At 48.2% G+C, this 19,765-nt stretch overlaps 1 protein-coding gene across 2 annotated transcripts; it reads left to right on the top strand.

Moving 5' to 3' along the window:
* Positions 1-597: 597 nt before the first annotated feature.
* CLDN18 (claudin 18) lies at positions 598-16,846 on the top strand. 2 transcript variants are annotated; one of them, XM_074592184.1, is made up of 5 exons: positions 598-817; positions 14,082-14,246; positions 15,481-15,586; positions 15,956-16,066; positions 16,669-16,846. In XM_074592184.1, exons 1-5 carry the CDS (start codon positions 598-600, stop codon positions 16,844-16,846), a joined length of 780 nt encoding a protein of 259 aa, XP_074448285.1. The 2 variants fall into 2 exon arrangements, with proteins under 2 accessions (XP_074448285.1, XP_074448284.1); XM_074592183.1 differs by lacking the exon at positions 598-817 and adding an exon at positions 9,210-9,429.
* The last annotated feature ends 2,919 nt before the right edge of the window (positions 16,847-19,765 follow it).

The following is a 19,765-nucleotide window of genomic DNA, read 5'->3' as shown; positions in this document are numbered from 1 at the left end:
GCGGCCTTTCTTGTGGGCTCCCAAGCAGCAAGGTCCACCCGAGCATCTGCTGCAGTGGTGCTATAGGATATCCTTTTTTTATACACTGTCCTTTGCGTAAACAAACATCCCCAGATAGAGGCATGCTAATAAATACCTCTCCTCTTGGCTCAAAAGCATCATCCCTGCCAGGAAAGGATTAGGCTCTCCATAATTTTTATCTCCGTCGTCTGATTTAAGCATCTCCGTGGTTGGCCTCCTGGAGCAAGCAGTTGCTCCTGCAGAAGCTCTCCCCAGGCTGTTTCAGAAGGACCTGCTGGTCCCCATCTGCCCATGCTGGCTGCACCTCTGCCTGGAGGGAGAAGGTAAACAGAGAGCAAGGCGTTCACGCCGTGCGTAACAAACGGCTCTTGGTACCGAGCGAGGAAAATTATCTCACCGAAACAGATAAAGGGAAAAGGTAGTTTTGTATGGTGCGGAACAGACCTCTCCTGACTCCTGTCTGTGACGTAGGCTGTGCCTCCAGCTAAAAGTCCCTTCTGCCCTGGCTGTCTGCCCCAGACCTGGCTTGTGGAGGCTTGCGCGCGCTGAGGACCTGCTTAGTGAGCACCTGGCGCCATGTCTGTGACGATATGCCAGTCCATGGGCTTCGTGGTGTCCGCTTTAGGAATAGGAGGCATCATTGCGTCAACGTGCATGGACCAGTGGAGCACCCAAGACCTGTACAATAACGTGGTGACGGCGGTGTTCAACTACCAGGGCCTCTGGCGCACGTGTATCCGGGAGAGCTCTGGCTTCACCGAATGCCGTGGCTACTTCACCATCCTGGGGCTGCCAGGTAGGGCTTGCTGGCTGCGAGGGCAGCGAGGTGGGAGGGCAGAGCCATGGGCACGTCACATCCAAACCTACGTTGCCTGAAGCCGTGCGTGAGCGGTGGTGATGGGTGATTTTCAGTGCAGAGCGGGGAACCCAAGTTTTAGCCAAAAGGGACCTCGGGTGCTCACCCTGGTTGGACGACAGGTCCCTTGGAGGTATCTCAACCTAACCCCACTCTCATGGCCAAGCTGAGGTTCAGCAAAACTCATTATGGCTGATGATGCAGCTGGTTCCTGAGGTGTTGTCTGGGCAATACACCCGGGGCAGGGGCTGCTCCGTGGGGTGATTTGTCCCCTGTGCCGTGCCTGGCTTGGGTATATGCTCCTACCCCAGCTGCATGGCCATGCCTGGCTTCCCACCAGAAACCACTAACATTTTCGGCAACAGAGAAGATCCTTTTTCTAAGAGGATATGTCACAGTTCAGCTCACTGTATTTCTGTACGGGTTAATACCACCAGGCTGGATTTCTCCCTAAATTCTCCTTTGGTTCCAGTTTTTTCTTCCATGGGTATCATTCCTGTCCTGGTTGTGCCCTGAGTATCTAGGGGTGCAAACAATTAGGTTACAACAGGATTATCTGGGTTTTCTTCTTGCCTTAATACAGTGAGAAAAAAGGCACTTAGACTGTTCCATCCATCTAGCCGCTGTGCTTTGACACAGCAAGAATGGAGGGAAGCAGCCAATTGTATCAGCAAATCATTGCAGAACTTCTGCAAAATGGCATTCCCCAAACACAGAGAAACAAGCATTGTGCACAGAAATTGCTTCTTTCACGAGTAGTCTATCTCTGCGCAAATCAAGCCAGTATAACCCAGTGCAGCTGGGACCTCACACACCCGTAGGAGGGGTGTTCCGTCCCCTCTGCTGTGTTTCTGTGTCGCTCGTCGCTGGATCCTCGTTCCCAACTGGTGTCCGGCGTCAGCTGTGCCGCAGCATCCCCATTCGGGTGCCCGGGATGCCTGTGAGCACCTTCCCCTTGCTGGAGCCATGGCTTTGAACGCCCCTGTTTGTTCACACAGACTTTGGGGCACAGACATGCGTTTGCCCAGAGGGAGATGGGCGTCCAGTTGCCCAGTGCCCAGCCAAAGCTGCGGGCGGTATCCAGTACAAGGAAATGCAGGATGGCATCCGGAGAGGGATGTTTGTGCAGGGCTTGTATTTGCGCACCGCTATCGCAGTCAGCAAAGCTGAGCAGGGAAAATGCATGCTGCAAGGGGCAGGACAGGCTGGTACAACTCCAGCAGGCTAATTGCTTATAGGTAAAGAGATTAAAGTTGCCATAGGAGGAAGAAATAGAAGTGTAAAAAGCAAATCCTTCTCCCCACGCACATTCTCCCATCACACGCTGCAGAACTTTCTCAGTTCTTCAGCTCTGAAAGCCTAAAATTACAGAAAATGTAACTCTAGAGAAGACGCAATTAAACTTTTCAAGTGTTCAGCTCTGGGAACTACTTTAATCTTCGAAGAAACCAGAATACCTGAGATGTGGGAGGTTTTTTGTTCTTTCAGAATACCTCCATTGCCAACCTCAGCAGTACTGTGAAAAGCTAGAGCTTTTTTTTTTTTTTTTTTTTTTTTTTTTTTTTTTTTTTTTTTTTTTTTTCAGTTTTCAAGCCTCCAGACTGGTGTCAGTCGGGTGGGTATGAATTTCCTCAAATGGAAATACACAGAGGCGTTTTGGGGGGGATGGATATCCTTCATTTAGCGGATGGGCTGGGGGAGATTGGTCTCCCCCCAGGCAAGCTCTGCGGTTCCCTCCCAGCCGTGGACAGAAACGAGCATGCTCTCCTCAGTGCCAGGGTTTCTAATGAACTGGTGGTCTCAGAGTGCAATAACCATGTGTGATAACGCTGGGCTTGTTGCAGTCGCCTATAAAAAGGGATTTCTTAAAAACAAAACAAACCAAACCCAAAGAATAAAGCACAAGCTTTGAAAATAAAGGTCGGTGAACCCCCTGAAGTTTCTGTCCTTCTCCCTCGGTGTTGTTGGAGCGTCGGTGCCTTCCCCACCGGTGTGTGGCCACACGAATATTTATGTATTTTTTTTTTGTCCTGACGAAATGATTCCTGTGCCCCGTGCTGCCAGCCCTGCCCTACAAAAAGTGAGGTGGATATTTTTTTTTTTCCCCCCTTTCTTTTTCAAGAACAGGGTTTGCTCTTCCGAAGTCACTCCTTTGCTCTACCCCCGGCTCCTGCCTCCTCCTTTTCCCTCCTGTTATATATTGTCTGACACTTCCAGTCTCTGGAGGAGCTGGTGTGAGACCAAGCCCCCCACTGCTGTGCTTTATAGATTGGCTCCGTCTCCCGAATTCATCTGCTCCTACGGGCATTCCTTCCCACCCACCGCTAGCGAAGGGCAGCTGTATCCCAACCCTTTGGGATGGCGGGGTGAGAGAACGATGCTAAAAATCAAATTATTAATTTGCAAAGATACTATTTAAGCGCATCATCCCAGTGTTTATTTTAACTGAGATGTGCCTTGATCTCCATTTAACCCCCCCCCCGCCCCCTTGCTAAACACAACATAGTTAATGGTTTGTCAGCATTTCCATTATAAACCCCTATTTATTATTCTGACAATGGCAATTTATATTGGGAACAATAGTGCCAGAGTGAATAAAAATAATAGGACTCTAGCAAAGCAGCGAGGTGACCTGAGTACATCAATGAAGTTTTGGTTTCCGTGGATTTTTTTCCCCTCAATCCCTCACTCCCATAGCAAAGATTAAACTCGCCTTGCCCACCATCTATCTTCAATTTAGTTGGGAATTTTAATTTCACATAGATTGAGGAAAAATCAAGATAATAGATGAAAATGAGAAATAACACGGGTAGTTTATGGCTCTCAGCCTTGCTGCTCAGCTATAAACAGTCAGTCTCTAGTGAAATACGTCACTTGAGAATGAAGCCAGTTTGTTCTGATTTTGCTTTCTCTTATTATTTTTCGCTGCTTGCTTTGGTGCGTCGGCAGAACCTTACTGTGGTTGTCTGGAGGACACGATCTGAATTTGAAGACACAAATAATAGACAAATAGCAATAGCGGAGCTCTGGCAAGGCTGGCAGTTTCACCTAGTGCGGAAGTCACGAGGCACTTTCTGCTAAAAGGAGCATTTTTTTCGGTTGCTTACGAGTTTGCTAAACTGCAATGACATGGGCAATAATTTTCCTGTTGTCTGTCTTGGTCTCTTATTTACAAACCTCTTCAGCTACACCGGCTCAGCCATTTTTGAAAGGACATTTTGTTCTCAAGTCAAAACCGCTTTTGACCCTTTCTGAAAGGCTGCGGCATCTCTCTGCCGCGGAACAAAAGGCCGGTGACTTGAAAATTAAGAGTATTTTTGTTTTTCCAACAGCAAACTTTGAAAGTCTGCGAGTACCCTGGTAAAGTTCTGCATCTGGTAAACAAGTGTGTGTTGCTAGAGGGGTCAGAGTAAAAACAGCCCACAGGAATGTAATCGTGACTGTCAAGATTTTTGCATAAAATAACTGGTCTCAGTTTGGCTGGTGGCAAGGTGACAGGGATGGGTAGATGTTCCCCGAGGAGAATTCATATTGGAGTCTCTGGATTTTTTTCCTTCTATATCAATGAAGGTTTTCTTTTTTTCCATACCACCAACACACGTTTCGTGACATAGCCATAGTAAAATCCTTGCTCTGGGGATTTTGAAGAAAGGGCAGCCTCCTGGCCAAAGAAAGGGCACCTCTGCTCCCTGGAACTGCTTTATGCCCAAAGTTTGTAAGGATGGGGACTACTAATTGCTGTGTCATGATCCTCCACTGGCGATGGCCATGGCAAAGTCTCTTGCAAGCTCTGTTTGCTACTTAAAATCCTTTGACCCAGTCAATTCAGTTCCAAATTTTGAAACGTCTGCAGGTAACTGCTGTGACCTGCTTCAAGTCTTTTGAGACCAAGTTTCATGCACAGAAGGGTTTAGGTGGCCCAGGTTGGGTGGAGACTTGATATAACCTACCAAGGGCGTGCATGAGGCTGTGGTAGGTTTGCACTCACAGGAGGAGGTGAAGAAGTTGTGGGGATGGGAAAAGAGCTAGTGTGAGACCCCCTAGGTAGGTCTTGGACATCCCGATCCCCAGTGACACTCAGGGCGGGGAGTGGTGGCAGAGAGCCCAGCAAGGGATGTCATGAAGGTAGACGCATGCGTCACATCCTTGTTACTGTACCGTGTCTTTACACCATGAAAGAATGAGAGACATGAAAAATAATCCTAAAGGGCCTGGGCTGAAGGCCAGAAGAGGAGCATGGCAAGAAATGGCAAGAGGCTATGGAGATGTGGGGCTGGGCTACAGCTTATAGCTGTGTAGGGAAGGATGCAGCTTCATGCACCCTAGCTCTGCTGAGGAACGATCAATGGGATAGAGTGGGTCTGAGCTGGGATGGGGGCCTTCCATGACCCCCTTTCCCCACTGAGTTTCAGAAAAGCTGTTCAGCCCTTTTCATGCTACAGGCTGGTGGACCACACGCTCCTGGAGGTTGCGGTCATCACAGCAATGGAGGGACAGAAAAAGAAAGGGTGGGTTTTCTTTGTTTCGGCCTGAACAAGCTGGAACTGACTGGCAGGGTGTGAGCTATATTTGCAAATTTTAAAGTAAACATGAGCTGTAGGTAATTTTTATGGGAGAGGCGGCGATAACATTCAGGAGTTGCAATGGGCCCAGTGACCAGTTTTGAGATAATATAGAGTCAACGCCTGGGTAGATAAAGCAAGTATGAGCTGAAATAAAGGTTGCAGAGGGGAGCGGTCACAAAGGACCCTTCTTTTTCCTAGTTTGGGCAAATTGCTGCAGATGTCCCAACACTCAGAGTGGGAGCCCTGTTCTCTGCTCCTTGGTGAGGAAGCTTGGCCTTTGCAAGAGCTGTCTTCCCATCATGTCCCTTCCTTAGATACTGCTCAGCATTACCACGTGGCGTGGCAAGCCCTCCGGCCCAAGCTTCCAGCCACCTTGCTGGAGACTGAGCAACAGGCTCATTCTTGCAGAGAGATCCCCATCCTTCAACAACTCCGGGCTGTAGGCATCTCCCAGGGGTGGCTGGAGATGAGTGTCAGCTTGTAGTAAAGGTGCTTAGACATGCTCTACAGCTGTCCTATCACCCAACCACTTTCTAGGTTATGCTCTGAGATGACAGTTTTGGTAGAACTCCCAGGCGATCTTCTGTTATTTGTCTGGGTGCTGAGAAAGTGGGGTGATGATTTTTTTGCAAAGGGAAACATATTTTTCCCTGTCATGAGTGGCTCCGGAGCAACCATGAACAATAAGCTTAAAATAAGAACATTTCAGAAAGGCAGAGAAAATGGGCTAGGGGATGGGTTAGGATGGAAACAAGTTTTTTTTTTCTCCAGAACTTTGCTTCAACCAACCACTGAGGAAGGTGTTTGTGGGAGCTTTGAGTTCCCAGTGTACACAAGCGGGATGTTAATCAGAGCATGAGAAATGGTAAGCAGTGAACGCTGGGACGGCTGGTTAGCACCTTAGGCAATATGCTTAGGGATGAGCAAATAGAAACCCCTCCAAAAGACAAAAATTCTTCAAAGACAGCCGTGCCTGGATTGCTAAGCACGGCTGGGTGACTGTTTGCCTCTTGGCTAAGGACTGCAGCATGACCCTTGTTACTGAAGCTGCTTGCTCAGCTCCATTTTTGGAGGCAGCATGCATGAGGTTTCAGGAAGGAATGTGCAGGCCTGTGCTGGTTAATCCTCTTCAGAGACACGATTCGATCTGGCCCTCAAAATCAAAGACAGACCAGTTCATCTGGGCTTTCTTGCATGTCTGGAAAGTGTTGATGATACTTTTTGATCACTCCGCCATTGCTCTGAGGTTTTGATGCCCCTGAGTAAGAGGGATGATGAGAAGGAGGCATCCCCCAAGAGCAGGAGAAAACCATATCCCTAAGGAAAGGTGAGGCAGCGCTGCCTGGATAGCAGACTCCGGCACAGGGCACAATTAGGGGCCATCCAGGGGATGGCCCTCTTTCCAATAGGTGTGTTGGGGGGAGAAATGGGGCCTGGGGGTGTGAAACGGTGGAGGAGGAGGAGGAGAGAAGGTCCCTAGCGGCTTGAAGAGCTGCTCCAGCTGCACGCAGCCGAAACCAGTAGAAAGGGTTAGAGGAAGGAGTGGTGGCTCCCCTCCTGGTAAAGCAAACATGCGGGCATGGTGCATGGGAGGGCCACCTCCGCTGGTATTCCTGCAGCCACCCAGATATATAATTTAGCAGAAAAACCAGTCATTTAAAAAGTGGTAGAAATTTTTGGAAAAAAGTCTGGAAAAAGATATATTTGCCCTTCGTATTCCCTCCTCCTCCTTTTCTTCCTTCCCAGGGGTCATTTTTAGCTGTGATCAGTCCATGGGTCCATTCTTCTCTGCAGACCTGCGAGCAGTTGCACACTAATGCTGCCAGGTGATACTATCCTTAGGAACAGGTGTTGTGTCCCAGAGGAATGTCTATCCCTGGGACATGGTTTGAAGTGGTCTAGTCTGGAAAAAGAGCGGTGTGGTCTCTTACCACTAGATGGCAAGAAGGCGGCAAGGCCTGGGACATGAAGAAGGAGAAGAATCCTGGAGGATTCGGCTGGGGAGCATCAGGGCTTGGGTGCAACCAGCTTTTCAGGCTTGGGACGCAATTCTGGCTGTCGGGCAGTGAAGGTGGGATGGAGAGCTGGCCACGTTATTTGCCCCAGCACTTTTTGTCCTCCTACCTTACAGGTCCTCCCCAGCCCTGATTTTTCACAAAGCATTATCCAAGACGAGATATCCCCTCTCCCTCACTGAGGATGACCAGCTCTTACCATCTCTGGTTCTTGAGGGCTCACTTATATGAGCTCACTTTTGTTCACCCTATCATTTTTGCTGGCAACTTCTGACCTTTTAGATACGTTGGAGCTACCCCTTCCCCTGATACAAACTTGCCGAGACAGTAGAAATGACTAAATTTAAATAAAATTGTTGTAAGCAAAGGCACCTTGGGCCTGACTCAGGAGGGTTCTGGTGGCTGTGATTTGTGGCCACCAGACATGTGGCTGCTACAGTACAGTCCGGTGCAAAAGCATTTCTGTCTGCTGCCCACCAGCTCATGTCACAGCCACAAAAGCAAAAGGGGTGTCCTGGGCGGTTGTTCTCCAGGAGGAAGAAGCAATAGCTAACGTGTAATAAGCCCACTAACTCATCCATCCACAGAAACTGGCCTCTCCTCTCTTCTTGGTGGCTTTCACACTGTTGGCTTCACCAGTGGTATTGACGGTGCCTGTGGCACAGAGCGGTATCGGGACTGGATAAAGCGGGAATTTGTTTCTGGGTCAGGGCTGAAGTAAATCAGTCAGAGCAGGGTATTAGATGAGACTGGATGAGCACAAAGGCTGGACGGTCCGTCAGCAGAGTGGCACGGAGAACCTACATTGCTCCCCTGAGCCCAGCACTTCTCCAACGTGCAAAGAGATAATTACTTTCCCAATTTTTATACCCCTCACCCCTTTTTCCAGGACCATCCCACCAGCCTATATAGAAAAGCACCTGTAAAAAGACACTTTCCAAATGGTCCCTGTGCCCTCCCTCTCCTTCTTCCCACATGGGTTTCAGCGGGACCACGTGATGGGGATGTGGGTGGGAGGAGAACAGGGTTGAAGGAGCTTTGTTGGATCAGTTTGGGGCTCGGTTCCCAGGGTTGTGCCATGGTCAGCAATTGAGGCAACCTTGGTGATGCTCAAAGTGGCTGCAAGGAGCCGCCATGTCCTTGTTTGTTCCCTGGGTTGAGCTGGTGGCCCCTCATCCTCCCGCAGAGCTCACCGCTGGCATCCCTCTCTATCACCGTGTCTCTTCTGTGGATGCTTGCATGGGTGGCCAGGTGTAGAGAAGTCCCTGGCTTGGTCTGACGGCAGATCTACTCCCCCTTTGCATAAGCAGAGGGCCGGGGAGGTGGTGACCTGGGCTAGGTGATGACTTCACCTGGGAACATTGTCCTTCCCTCTGCCCCTCTCAGCACACTTGCACCGTGCCAAGCACGCAGGAGAAGCACGGTGGACAGCAAAGGGTTTCGGTGGGGGGACGGCGCATGTTCCAAGTGGGTTGCCCAACACTTGACGGAACGTGGCTGCTTAGCTGGGGAAGGACAAGCACTTCTAAAGGACAAAAGCTCATATCTCTGGCGCTGCCAGCACAAACCTACCCGGTGAGAGTGAAACTGGACTATCTTGCAAAAACACTTTGAGCAAACACACCGCTCAATGGAAAGCATCTGATAAGAGCTGCTGCATTTCTGGTGGCTCAGTCAAGAGGACTTCGGTGCTCCCATTAGGTCTGCGGCTTCATCGGGGCTGTCTCACCTCCTCACTCTGAGGGAGACACCATGTCCACGACCATCTGCCAGGTGATGGGGTTCATCGTTTCGTCGCTGGGTGTTGCGGGGTGCATGGTGTCCACTGCCATGGATATGTGGAGCACGCAGGACTTGTATGACAACCCGGTCACGGCCGTCTTCCAATATCAGGGGCTGTGGAGGAGCTGCGTGCGACAGAGCTCTGGCTTTACAGAGTGCCGGCCATATTTCACCATTCTTGGGCTGCCAGGTAGGGACAAAAGATGCGCCAAGTTTAACCCAGTAGCTCTGCACAGCTTTCATCCAAAGCAGGAGCAAATATCTTAAAGCACTTTGCGAGGAATAAAGTTTCCGGGCTACTCAGTCTAAAGATACGTGCGTATTTCTTACCAAAATAATACCTTTACTCAGCGGAGGTTACAACCCGGAGCATGTGTAGGTGATCTCTGGATGAGCGTCACGGGTTCGGCCCCGTTGCTGGCATAAATCAGCGCAGCTCCACTCATGTGAGGAGAGTGAGCATGCTTAAGCCTGCAAATATTCTGCCCCTTTGAATTGAAACACAAGGAAAAACAGCTGCATGTAATTTTTGTGTCGTTATCAGAATAATGGCTTCTGCAGAAAAGAACTGAAATGTTATTTTGCCCAAAGAGCAAACTGGAATTGAAGAAATCTGCCTGTGAGCAGTGTGTGTAGGAAGGGCGAGAAGGGGAAGGGTGCGCCCAGTCACTTCACGTTACCCGGGGAGTTTTAGCGGTGGCATTTGTAGATTGTAGAGGGATACAACTTTCTCGTTTGCTTGCTTACTTTACAAAAAGAGATGTTTTTCCCACCCCACTGCGTGTGGGGTTATTCCGTGCTCCTGAGCTAGCTGGACCCCCGCGGGAGGGGAGTGTCCAGCCTGGCTCGCCGTGCCTCCCCGTGACCTGCCGTGCCTGTGCCCTGCCAGCTGGCAGTAAATATGGCCCTGAGCGTGCTTTTCACCCTTGGTGCACAATTGCAAATAGGCACAAGCAAGCGCTGCTGTACATAGGCCTTTTGCATCCATTGGTGTGTGTGGAAGAGAGCAGGGTGCGGGCTCTGAGCCCTGTATCCTCAGGGACGCCAGCCTTGCCACCCTGCTGCGAGGCAGGGGCAGGGTCAGGTTTTTTGCTGCGGAGGGGTGCGTTGGTTGCCGTGTTTGCTTTTTGAGCAAAGCCCCTGACCGTCCCGAGGGGTGCGATGGAACAAATGTGTTTCTGCGCACCCAGCTTGGGGATCGCCAGGCAACTTCTCTTTCATTGGGAAGAGCAAAATTGATGTTTGGAGTCACTTCTACTATGGGACCGTTTGTCTTAAAGAATAAAAAAATATATTTATTAAACTATATATACAAACGGTGATCAATATATCTACGTATCCTTATGATGATGCGTATAAGTGATTGTTTTAAAAGAGCAATGAGGCAACGTTAACCATAACTTTGATGACAATTTATCATAATCAAGACTTTACTTTTTATGTTATTTTTAGGTAATACAGCAATAAGGAACTGTGCAAAGCAGTCACAGGCATTTTCTGTTGTCTCTTAGAGATATTCTGTCAATTTTGTTCTCTTTATGTGTCTGTTTAGTTGATGATACCTTAAAACATAAAGAAGGAATGCCCCTGCTTGAATTTGGTTAACTTAAACCCCTCGTTTTTTCCCTAAATTTTCTATACTTCATTAATCATAACTGGTCATAAAGCTAGATTTCTACCTTTTGTATCTTGTATTAGTAAAAGAAATGCAGATGATGTTAGTTTAGATGAGTTCAGGTTGTTTTACTTCACTCACCTAAATGTAGATGATGTTAGTTTAGATGAGTTCAGGTTGTTTTACTTCACTCACCTCTCACAACTCACAGCAACACTGGGGAAAAAGACAACTCTCCAGTTTCATTTCACGTCGGAAAAAGGGAGTGATGCAAAACTGTGGTTTCAGATCACTGACTTTTATTGCGGTGAACAAGCTTGCACTTTGAGTATTTTCTGTGCGCGCCACCCCTTCGTATGAAAATTAGGTGTGCAAAACGAGCAACCATACGTGTGCAGGTGTGAAGGAAAGTTGTCCTGCCTCATGGAAACTGTGTATGCAAAACGGCAGGTAGTTTCTCTGCTTGACTTTCGTTAGAGGGCTGTTTGCTACCTAGTGCTCCTGATACAATTTTTTTTTTTTCATTAGTCTTCTATTTTGTTTGTCTAAGCCCTTCCGCTCCTTCCTTCTAGGGGAGGTCGTTCACCTTCGGATAGCAGCTCTGTTCAGCGGACTTTTGATGGAAGCCAAAATTCACTTGAAACTGCAGTGCTCTCTTTCCAAACAGCTCCCACTTTCAGCCCCATGAGCCAAGTGAAGAGGCCTTCGTGGCACAGCAGACCTGGGAGCACTTTCTCCTCTTTTCCGTCCCTTTGTGGGGATGGCGCACAAGTCAGCCTCCCAGCTGGTGGCTATTTTGCATTTTTTCTGTTGTGCCCTGCTGTGTTCCTCTCTCTCCCCTTTCCAACAGCTGCAGATCGCTCTGTTTCAATGGAGATTCTCCACACTTGGCCTTCAACGCTCCAGCAGAAGTGCAACATCCCAGGAGCTGTTTGGCCTGTTGTGTCCTTCCATGGGCAGCCAAGGCACTGGGAACCTCTCTCCTGAGAGCCCACAATATCCCTGTGAGGTCTTATCTGAGGGTCACTTCTTGAAGGGTTGAGACCACCATGGCGATGGCACCTAGGAACCATAAGGTCTAGAGGAAACATCCCTGGAATGAAGGGCTGTCTTGGGGACAAGGACCTTCCATCATGATCTGTAGTGTCTTGTGCTGCCCTGGAGTATCAGCCTCTCCTGCCTGCCCTGACACAAAAGCAGTTGGAAAGAAACTTAAGTAACTGTAAAGACAAATGAGTATTGTGATTTTCTTCTCTTTGCATCTTTCTGCTTTGCATCAGGTGCTGCGTGAACAACCTTTGAGGGCTGATAAGGCGTATCCGCCAGCTTCTTGTTCTCTGATGAATAATAACTAATGAGCTCGCACCTGGGGGCTGATGGATGTGAGATTGAAAATCCCAGGCTCGTTAGCACTTGTTATCAACTGATAAGGGCAAATTGAGTCATGAGAGTGGCAGCCCCGGTGGGACTGCCAGATGGGAGAAGGTGGTGTATTCCCAGCCTGTGGGATGGCAGACCGCTGGCTTCCTTGTGCGTTGTGGTGCCAGCACGGTTCTGCTCAGGTTCCCAGAATCACAGAATGGCAGGGGTTGGAAGGGCCCTCTGGAGATCATCTCATCCAACCCCCTGCCAGAGCAGGGTCACCCAGAGCAGGTTGGACAAAAACGTGTCCTGGTGGGTTTGGAACGTCTCCAGAGAAGGAGACTCCACAGCCCCTCTGGGCAGCCTGTGCCAGGGCTCTGCCACTCTCAAAGTAAAGAAGTTTTTCATGGTACCCTACAAGCAAGGAGACCCAGATGGGCATCCCAGCACCCGCCCTTGCCAGAGGGTTTATAAACATTTCCCTTCTCCCTCCCTCTGCAAGACCAGCAGGGTCTACTCCCCACTGTCCTGCACCAGCGCCTTCTGCTCCAGTTGAGCCACATGGGACACTTGGGCACCATGGCTACTCTGGCCAGCCCAGAGAAAGGGGTGATGGGCAGGCTGAGTGAAGTCCCTGGGGCTGCAGGATACATTGCCTGCCCTTCTCAGTTGGTAACAAGCCTGTGTCATCTTCCCTGGAAATGGACAGTCATGTACTGGGGAGCATCAAAGCCAAGCCCAGGGATGCAAGAGCTCGTGGGAGGGCAAGAAAAGGCTGAGATTCTTCTTAGCCAAATCACAACAGCCCTTGAAATACTTTCGACCACCCCCTCCCAGTGCTCCACCAGCCCTGCCGCGTTCCTGTCTCTGCCGGGGACGCGTGCACGGGCAGGGAGGAGAAGTGGCTGGGGCCAGCACTCAATTGCAGGCAAGGTGGGATTTGTGCCACCTTATTAGAAAATCACCTTGGTATTCAAATGCATGGCCTTTTCCCTTCACTTCTCCATTTGAAAAGGTGCAACTTTTCCTTGTTTTTTCCCCTACTTTTCTACTCCAGCCAAGAAGGGCCTGGAGGGTTTTTGCTACCTTCATCTGGTTGACAGCAGTGCTCAGCTCCCACTGGCGTGACCCACCGGCATCACAACCTGCCTCCGACCAAGATTTCCCGCCTTGACAGCAGGCTGCTAAAGGAATTCAGGGCTAGGGTATTTGCGTGTTGTATTAATGGAAGTGGGCAGATGTATACAGGACTGATGTTACAAATAACCATGGGAAGGGTATGCTGGGGGAGGCCGTTGCCGAAGCTTTGCTGCTCTCCCTTGGTGTATGTGTAATGTTTGCCGAGGTGATTTTCCTCTTCTCCTGTGCCAGGCATTTTACGGTAAAGCAGGAACATACAGAACTTCACTTCGAGTTGCACAGTGGCTGGAAATGCCACGGATAGCTGGGCGGAGCTGTCTGTTTTCTTTGCTGCTTGGGGAGGAAAAAAAAGCACTTTCTCAATCATCGCAGTTATGAAACAGCTCACACTTACCCCGGCTGTACACCAGCTCGGTTTCAGCTGAAGAAATCATTACTGGTGCCAATGCACATATACAAAAATCATGTTGAAACCGTCAAACTCTTTAAGAAGTTGAAAAAAACCAGCCACATTTCCAGAGGTGCCCCATAAAAAAACCACTGAAAGTAGATCCAGCGCCCATTTCCCAAGGCATAGTCTTTGCTTTCAGTAAATGAATTGCAAAATATGTTCAGTGTTTTCTTCTTCTTTTTTGTTTTTAGACAGAATTTTTTTTAAAAAAACCTCCTAGGCTCTGATGAACTCAGTTCAGTCACAGTGTTGCTCTTGTTAATTTGTTTTGCAGCAATGTTCCAGGCTGTGCGGGCCCTCATGATCGTGGGCATTGTCCTGGGCATCCTTGGCCTCCTTGTGTGCATTTTTGCTCTGAAATGTGTCCGTATCGGCAGCATGGAGGATTCTGCAAAAGCCAACATGACTCTGACCTCTGGCATCATGTTTATTGTGGCTGGTAAGCGTGTGGTGTTGCGTCTTCCATGTGCAAGGTGTCATGGTTACCTGGAATAGAGGACTGGGGAAGTCTTCAGGCACTTCTGGTCATAGGTAGCAAATGCTCTGGAGGAACCCAAAGCGTTGTTGCTTGCATGAAGTTCTTGGCATTTGTCTTCCAGCCTGGGCTTCTGGGGACGAGTGGTTTCTACCTCTGCCTAGTAAAAGAAAACCAGAAGTTTGTATGGGACAGAACATGGAAGGCTGAAAAAACAGCCCATGGATAAAAAAAATAAATCTCTTAATTTGTTATATGTATATTGCTGTTACGTGCTATTATATCCTTTATTTATACGCAATAGTTTAATGAAGAGCCTCAGGCTTTATACATAATAATTTTATGAAGACTCTCGGGGTTGGGGTAGCCTAGCTTGTTATTTTTGTAATGCCTTGGTTTATCAGGGAGGCTGCAGGAATGCTTACTGTTGCCCAGCTACCTCAAAATTGCAAATGCTTCAGAACAACACTTACAAGGTTTCCCACACTTTATTGCAGATGAGTAATCAAACCAAATCCATATCCTAATGAAGGGAAAGAGAACGTCCCCATTTAAAATTCTTACAGTTGAACAGCGCTTATTTTTGATGGGATATGAGACACGCAACGCGACTTAAAAATGTACAATAAGTACAAGCTGGGCTAAGGAAACCACCTTCTGCAACACAGCTTTGATTTTGCACTTAAAATTATCATTATATCGACCTGAGTCAGCGGGTTGAGAATTTGGCCAATGAGGATATTAGAAAAGCCCACCATGCTTACCCAAAGAGAGGGTGCCTAAACCAATGATGTGGCCGACTCTTGGGATGGGACATCCCTTGCCTGAGTTCTCCCATTTCAAAACAAAGTCCTTAGTCTCAGCTAGCCGAGGAGTTGGGTGCCCACATGCCATGGAACTGGCCCTTGGTCACACCTCTGTGAGCTGGGGGTTGTGTTTCTGCCTAAGATAAGTGCTGCTTTCAGGACAGAAGTGTTAAAGACTGTGACAATGATGTGCCACAACAGTGGCAGCTATATGGGGATCTGAGGCAGAAGCAATGCTGATTGCTCAGTCCCTCCTCAGTGCTGTGAGTAACTGGGTTTCAGGAAAACTCAGAGGTCTTGGTGGGTGTCGTGAGGATAACTAAGACTTGGGGTGCCCAGAAAAGCTGAAGTCCGTAATTACTATGTGTGTCTGCCCTTCTGTCTGATCTCAGGTCTCTGTGCCATCACTGGAGTGTCTGTGTTTGCCAACATGCTCGTCACAAACTTCTGGATGTCCACGGCCAGCATGTACCAAGGAATGCAGAACATCCAGAACAGGTGGGTGATTGTCTGTCTCGGGGTGCTCCACAGTGCAGATCTTCCTCAGGGCCATGGTGTGCTGCAGCTGAAGGAAAGGCAAACTCTGGATGCATATTAGTGTGGTCTCAGGACCTGGAAGATTTATTGAGTCTCTTTCTCATCTGCACTGGAGATAATTTGTCCAAGCAAATTGGCTGGGATGTCTCTGTTCACGCAGCTCAAAAGTGAGGTAGAGACCTCATTGAGGATGAGCAGCCTTCAAGTGAGATGGTGCTCAAGGGAACTTCTGCAGGGCCAGAGCGAGAATGACACTGTTCAGTGCGTTTCAGAAGCAGCAGACTGGACCACTGTCACAGCACTAAGCAGCCGCATCTCTGTGTTTTTTAGGTACACCTTTGGCTCAGCCCTTTTCGTTGGCTGGGTGGCAGGTGGCCTGGCCCTCGTAGGAGGCATCATGATGTGCCTGGCTTGCAGAGGGCTGATTCCAGAAGAATCCCGGTAAGTCTATCTGGGGTAGACATGGGAAGGTATTGCATGAAGCCTTGGGTGTTGGGATAGTGTACAGCCAGCTCACCACAGGACATGTCTATGTGTGATACCACTGTTGAAAGAGTTATTGTGATGTTTGCCCTGCATCATCAGTCAAAAGTGACCATTTCCCTTCCTTGACGACATGACTTGCAAACAAATAGAGAGGGCAGGAAAGATGGACCTTAAAATCTAAAATTTGCAATGTGTTGGCTAAGCCAGGCCCATTGATTGCAGCTTTGATTGCAAATTGCATAGCAGATCATCAGCAGGTGTAGATTGCATCAGCTGAGCTCTGGTTTACATCAGGTAGGGCTTTGTACGCCTATGTAGCTGGTGCTTGTAGGTGCGTCCTTCACTCAACCAAGGATTTACTCATGGGAAAGAAAGTATAAGTTTATGAAAAAACATGAGAGAGACTTGCAGCCTGTCCATGGAGCTCACTGGGTGGCTCCAAGTGATGACACAGTAAGAAGTTGCCTAAAATCCAACAGCAAACAGGAGCACCGGGTGCAACATGGGGTAGTCTCAGACTCTCCGGTGGCTGATGCCATCTTTTGTGTCTCTTTCAGTTACAAAGCTGTGTCCTACAACGCATCGGGGCGGAATATCTCCTACAGAACGGGGCCGTATAAAGTTGGTTCAGGGTACGAACCTGAAACGAAGAGTAGGAAGGGTGCAGGGTGTGAAGAAGCTGCTCGAAGCGAGGACGGAAGACGCTCGTACCCTTCAAAATACGACTATGTCTAGTAGACTCTGAGCTTGAGATGCACTATCTTTTATAAAATATTTTTCACTTCAGAAGCAAAAACTATATGCAAACAAAGCAGTCTGTAAATAGGATTGTGTTTTCTATCACGTTTGCCCTGCTCTGAGGTTGTATCCTAGCTCGTTAGGAACATGGGTTTTATTCAACTCCATGCTAGTATGGAATATAGAGTATAGACAAGGAGGTCTATAACAAAAGTAATGCCTTTTTATGCTCTCAGAGTAGAACAGTTTGCTTATATTTTATATATAAACTCTGATATCCAGGACCAGGATTGTGCCTTGTGCCCTTTTCTAATTCTTCTAATAGGTTAAAATTCCCATTTAATAATAGGCCAGATGTAAAAGCAATGATACCCCATTGCCTTTTTCCCTTTGAGCTGGCTTTCAGCAGTTAGGCAACATCATCCCCTACTTTCTCAGAGTTTAGAGTGGCGAACATCATCCCACGACCTCGGTGTCCTCTGTTCATCAGAAAAAACAGTGCTTTGCTGAAACGATAGTGTATCTTTGCTCTGGTTTTGCCACCCAATTTTTCTTTTTCTTTTTCTTTTTCTTTTTTTTTTTTTTTTTAGCAGGTTGAAAAGCAAAAATTATGATCTAGTGGTCTCCTATGTTATTTTGCTGTGTATTTTGAGTAAATTCAGTTGTGTCCCTTTGGCTGGGGCCAACGCGTACGGACCCTATAGTCATGGCATTTTCCTCCCTGGTGACTGTTTCTACTCAGACACACCTTTGCTTCGCTGATCTGCTGTGATAGTTAATCTGATTTATGTTGCTTAGACATTTGCTGTAACCCGTGATACCAAAGTGTATTTATTTCTTCTGATCTCTCCGGGGAATATGTATAATCCATTGTTATTCCTACGCTAGATATTTGCTGTAATAGCTGCAAACCTCTGTGTGAGACCGGTGTTCCTGCAGATGCCATCTTTAATGAAGCCAGAAAAGTTTCTCATTTAGAATTAATTAGAGTTGCATTTGGAGCAGAAATCCCAGGGAGCATTAGATGTGTAACTCTATACTGGCATGGGGACTTTCTTGTGTTAATTCTTTCCCCAGTGATGTGAAGATTAACTCCTTAGCGGGACATTGCCTCTTCTAGCCAATCCATCAGAGAGGAAGTTTATTTGAAGGGGTGAAAGGAAGAGACACAAGAGCTTACCTGGGAGGGGAGGCCCGTGTGCCACTGGCAGGTCCTCCCACCTGGCTCCAGAGCACGTCCTAACGAAGCTCTGTGTAAGGGATAACTTAGAGAGAAAAAAAGGTGTCCAAACCCTCCATTTTGATAGATCTCTGCAATAGGTTTTAGACCAGCTTGTAACGATTACAAGTTCGCTGCAGGAGTTAACTGGCAAAATTGTTTTGGTGAAATGCTGAAATTCGCAGAGGTGGAGTTGAACATTTCTCCAGAGTTGGACCCTCTGCTAGGTCAAGCTACCAGCCTAGCTGGCATCTCCAGTGGCTTGTATGAATATTGGGGGCAGGCTGTCTCACTGAACATCAGTGCTCCCAGTGAGCACCGACCATACCCACCAGCTCTGCATAACCGTCCCCTCTCCATAACCACCTGTTCTCCACCACCACGTGGAGGCACATCTCCAGCACGGGTCCAGGACACGCAGAGAGGTTCCACCTCGGGCAGGTCAGTGAGAGGAGGAGGGAACTCCGGGCAGGGTGTGGCACCAGGGGCTGATGTTTGGAGGAGGTGAGCACCACGCAGGGAGGTGGGAAGAGCTTCCATCCAACAGAAGCTCTTGGTCCCACCTCAGGCTGGATGTTGGCCCCTGCTGCCACGTGGGGTAAATCGCTACCTCTGCAGGATGTCAGTGCTGATGCTCTCTTTTGTATTAGCACAGGACTTGTTTTAAGGGCCTGTTTTTTAAGGAGAACAATTCAGTTTTGCAGAGGTAATTTTCAAAATCACACTATTCTTTACAATGGATTTTTCCCTGTCTCTCAGTATAGACTTAGCTTTTCTGCCTCCTTATTGCATGCTAGATTTATTTTTTGTTTGTTTGTTTTGTTAGTTATTTTGGTTTTTTTACACGAATATTAAAAAAGAAAAAGTCTTTAAGGCCAAAAGCACTGTTTTCACTTGTTCTCTCTTTGTCACGAACAGCAGCTACCAACTTTCCTGCTCACCTAAACTCACCCCAGCTTCGGGTTCTGCAGCTTCTTGGGAGCAGCATGGACAAGTATGTGTGGTTGAGGGAAAAAATAAAAGATGAGGCTTCCCCCCCCTTTATAAGATATAGTCAGTTATATGCTGCGACAAAATATCCGAAAAGTGGATGAATAGGGATCAGGGGATCCCAACTCACTGACGCAATGAAATCAGTCCTTGCTGGGACTTGCTTCAGAAAGCGTGTGGGTATTTTGGGGTTTGAGGCCGCTTCGAGTCCAGCCTCTGCCCACCTTTCAAGGTAGCAATTAAACACTTCTAAATACTTCATCGTTCTTAGGAGGGCAGAAAAATTGCTGGTATGCTCTCGCTCCTGCCAACGTCCACTGGAAAGGGGCTGAAAAGCACGGGAGTGTTTAAATTAGATAGGAAATGCATAAGTGGTGGTTAGGTAAAGGTACACAGGGTGATGAAAAATACAGAAAAAACACCCAGAAAAAGAAATTGGAATACAAGTTTCTGACTGCGTCAGAACAAAAACCAGGCGCACACATCAAATGGCAAAGGAAGCACCTTTGAAAGTTACATTTTATTTTCATGCAACACACAAATACTCTGACAAACTCACTGCGCCAGCTATCTCTCGCTTTCACTTTGATGTGTGCAAGCATGTAGATGACGAGATTGCGGGCAGGAGCATTGCGGAGAGCGGCAGAGAGCTGAGACAGAGCTGTGTCCGGGAATTCCTGCCCTCGGTAGGTTTCTAATCTTCCGAC

The sequence above is a fragment of the Larus michahellis genome, chromosome 6, assembly GCF_964199755.1.
Source record: "Larus michahellis chromosome 6, bLarMic1.1, whole genome shotgun sequence".
Lineage (NCBI taxonomy): Eukaryota > Metazoa > Chordata > Aves > Charadriiformes > Laridae > Larus > Larus michahellis.
The sequence above is the reverse complement of the archived record's forward strand: the minus strand, read 5'-3'. Positions and strand labels throughout refer to the sequence as shown.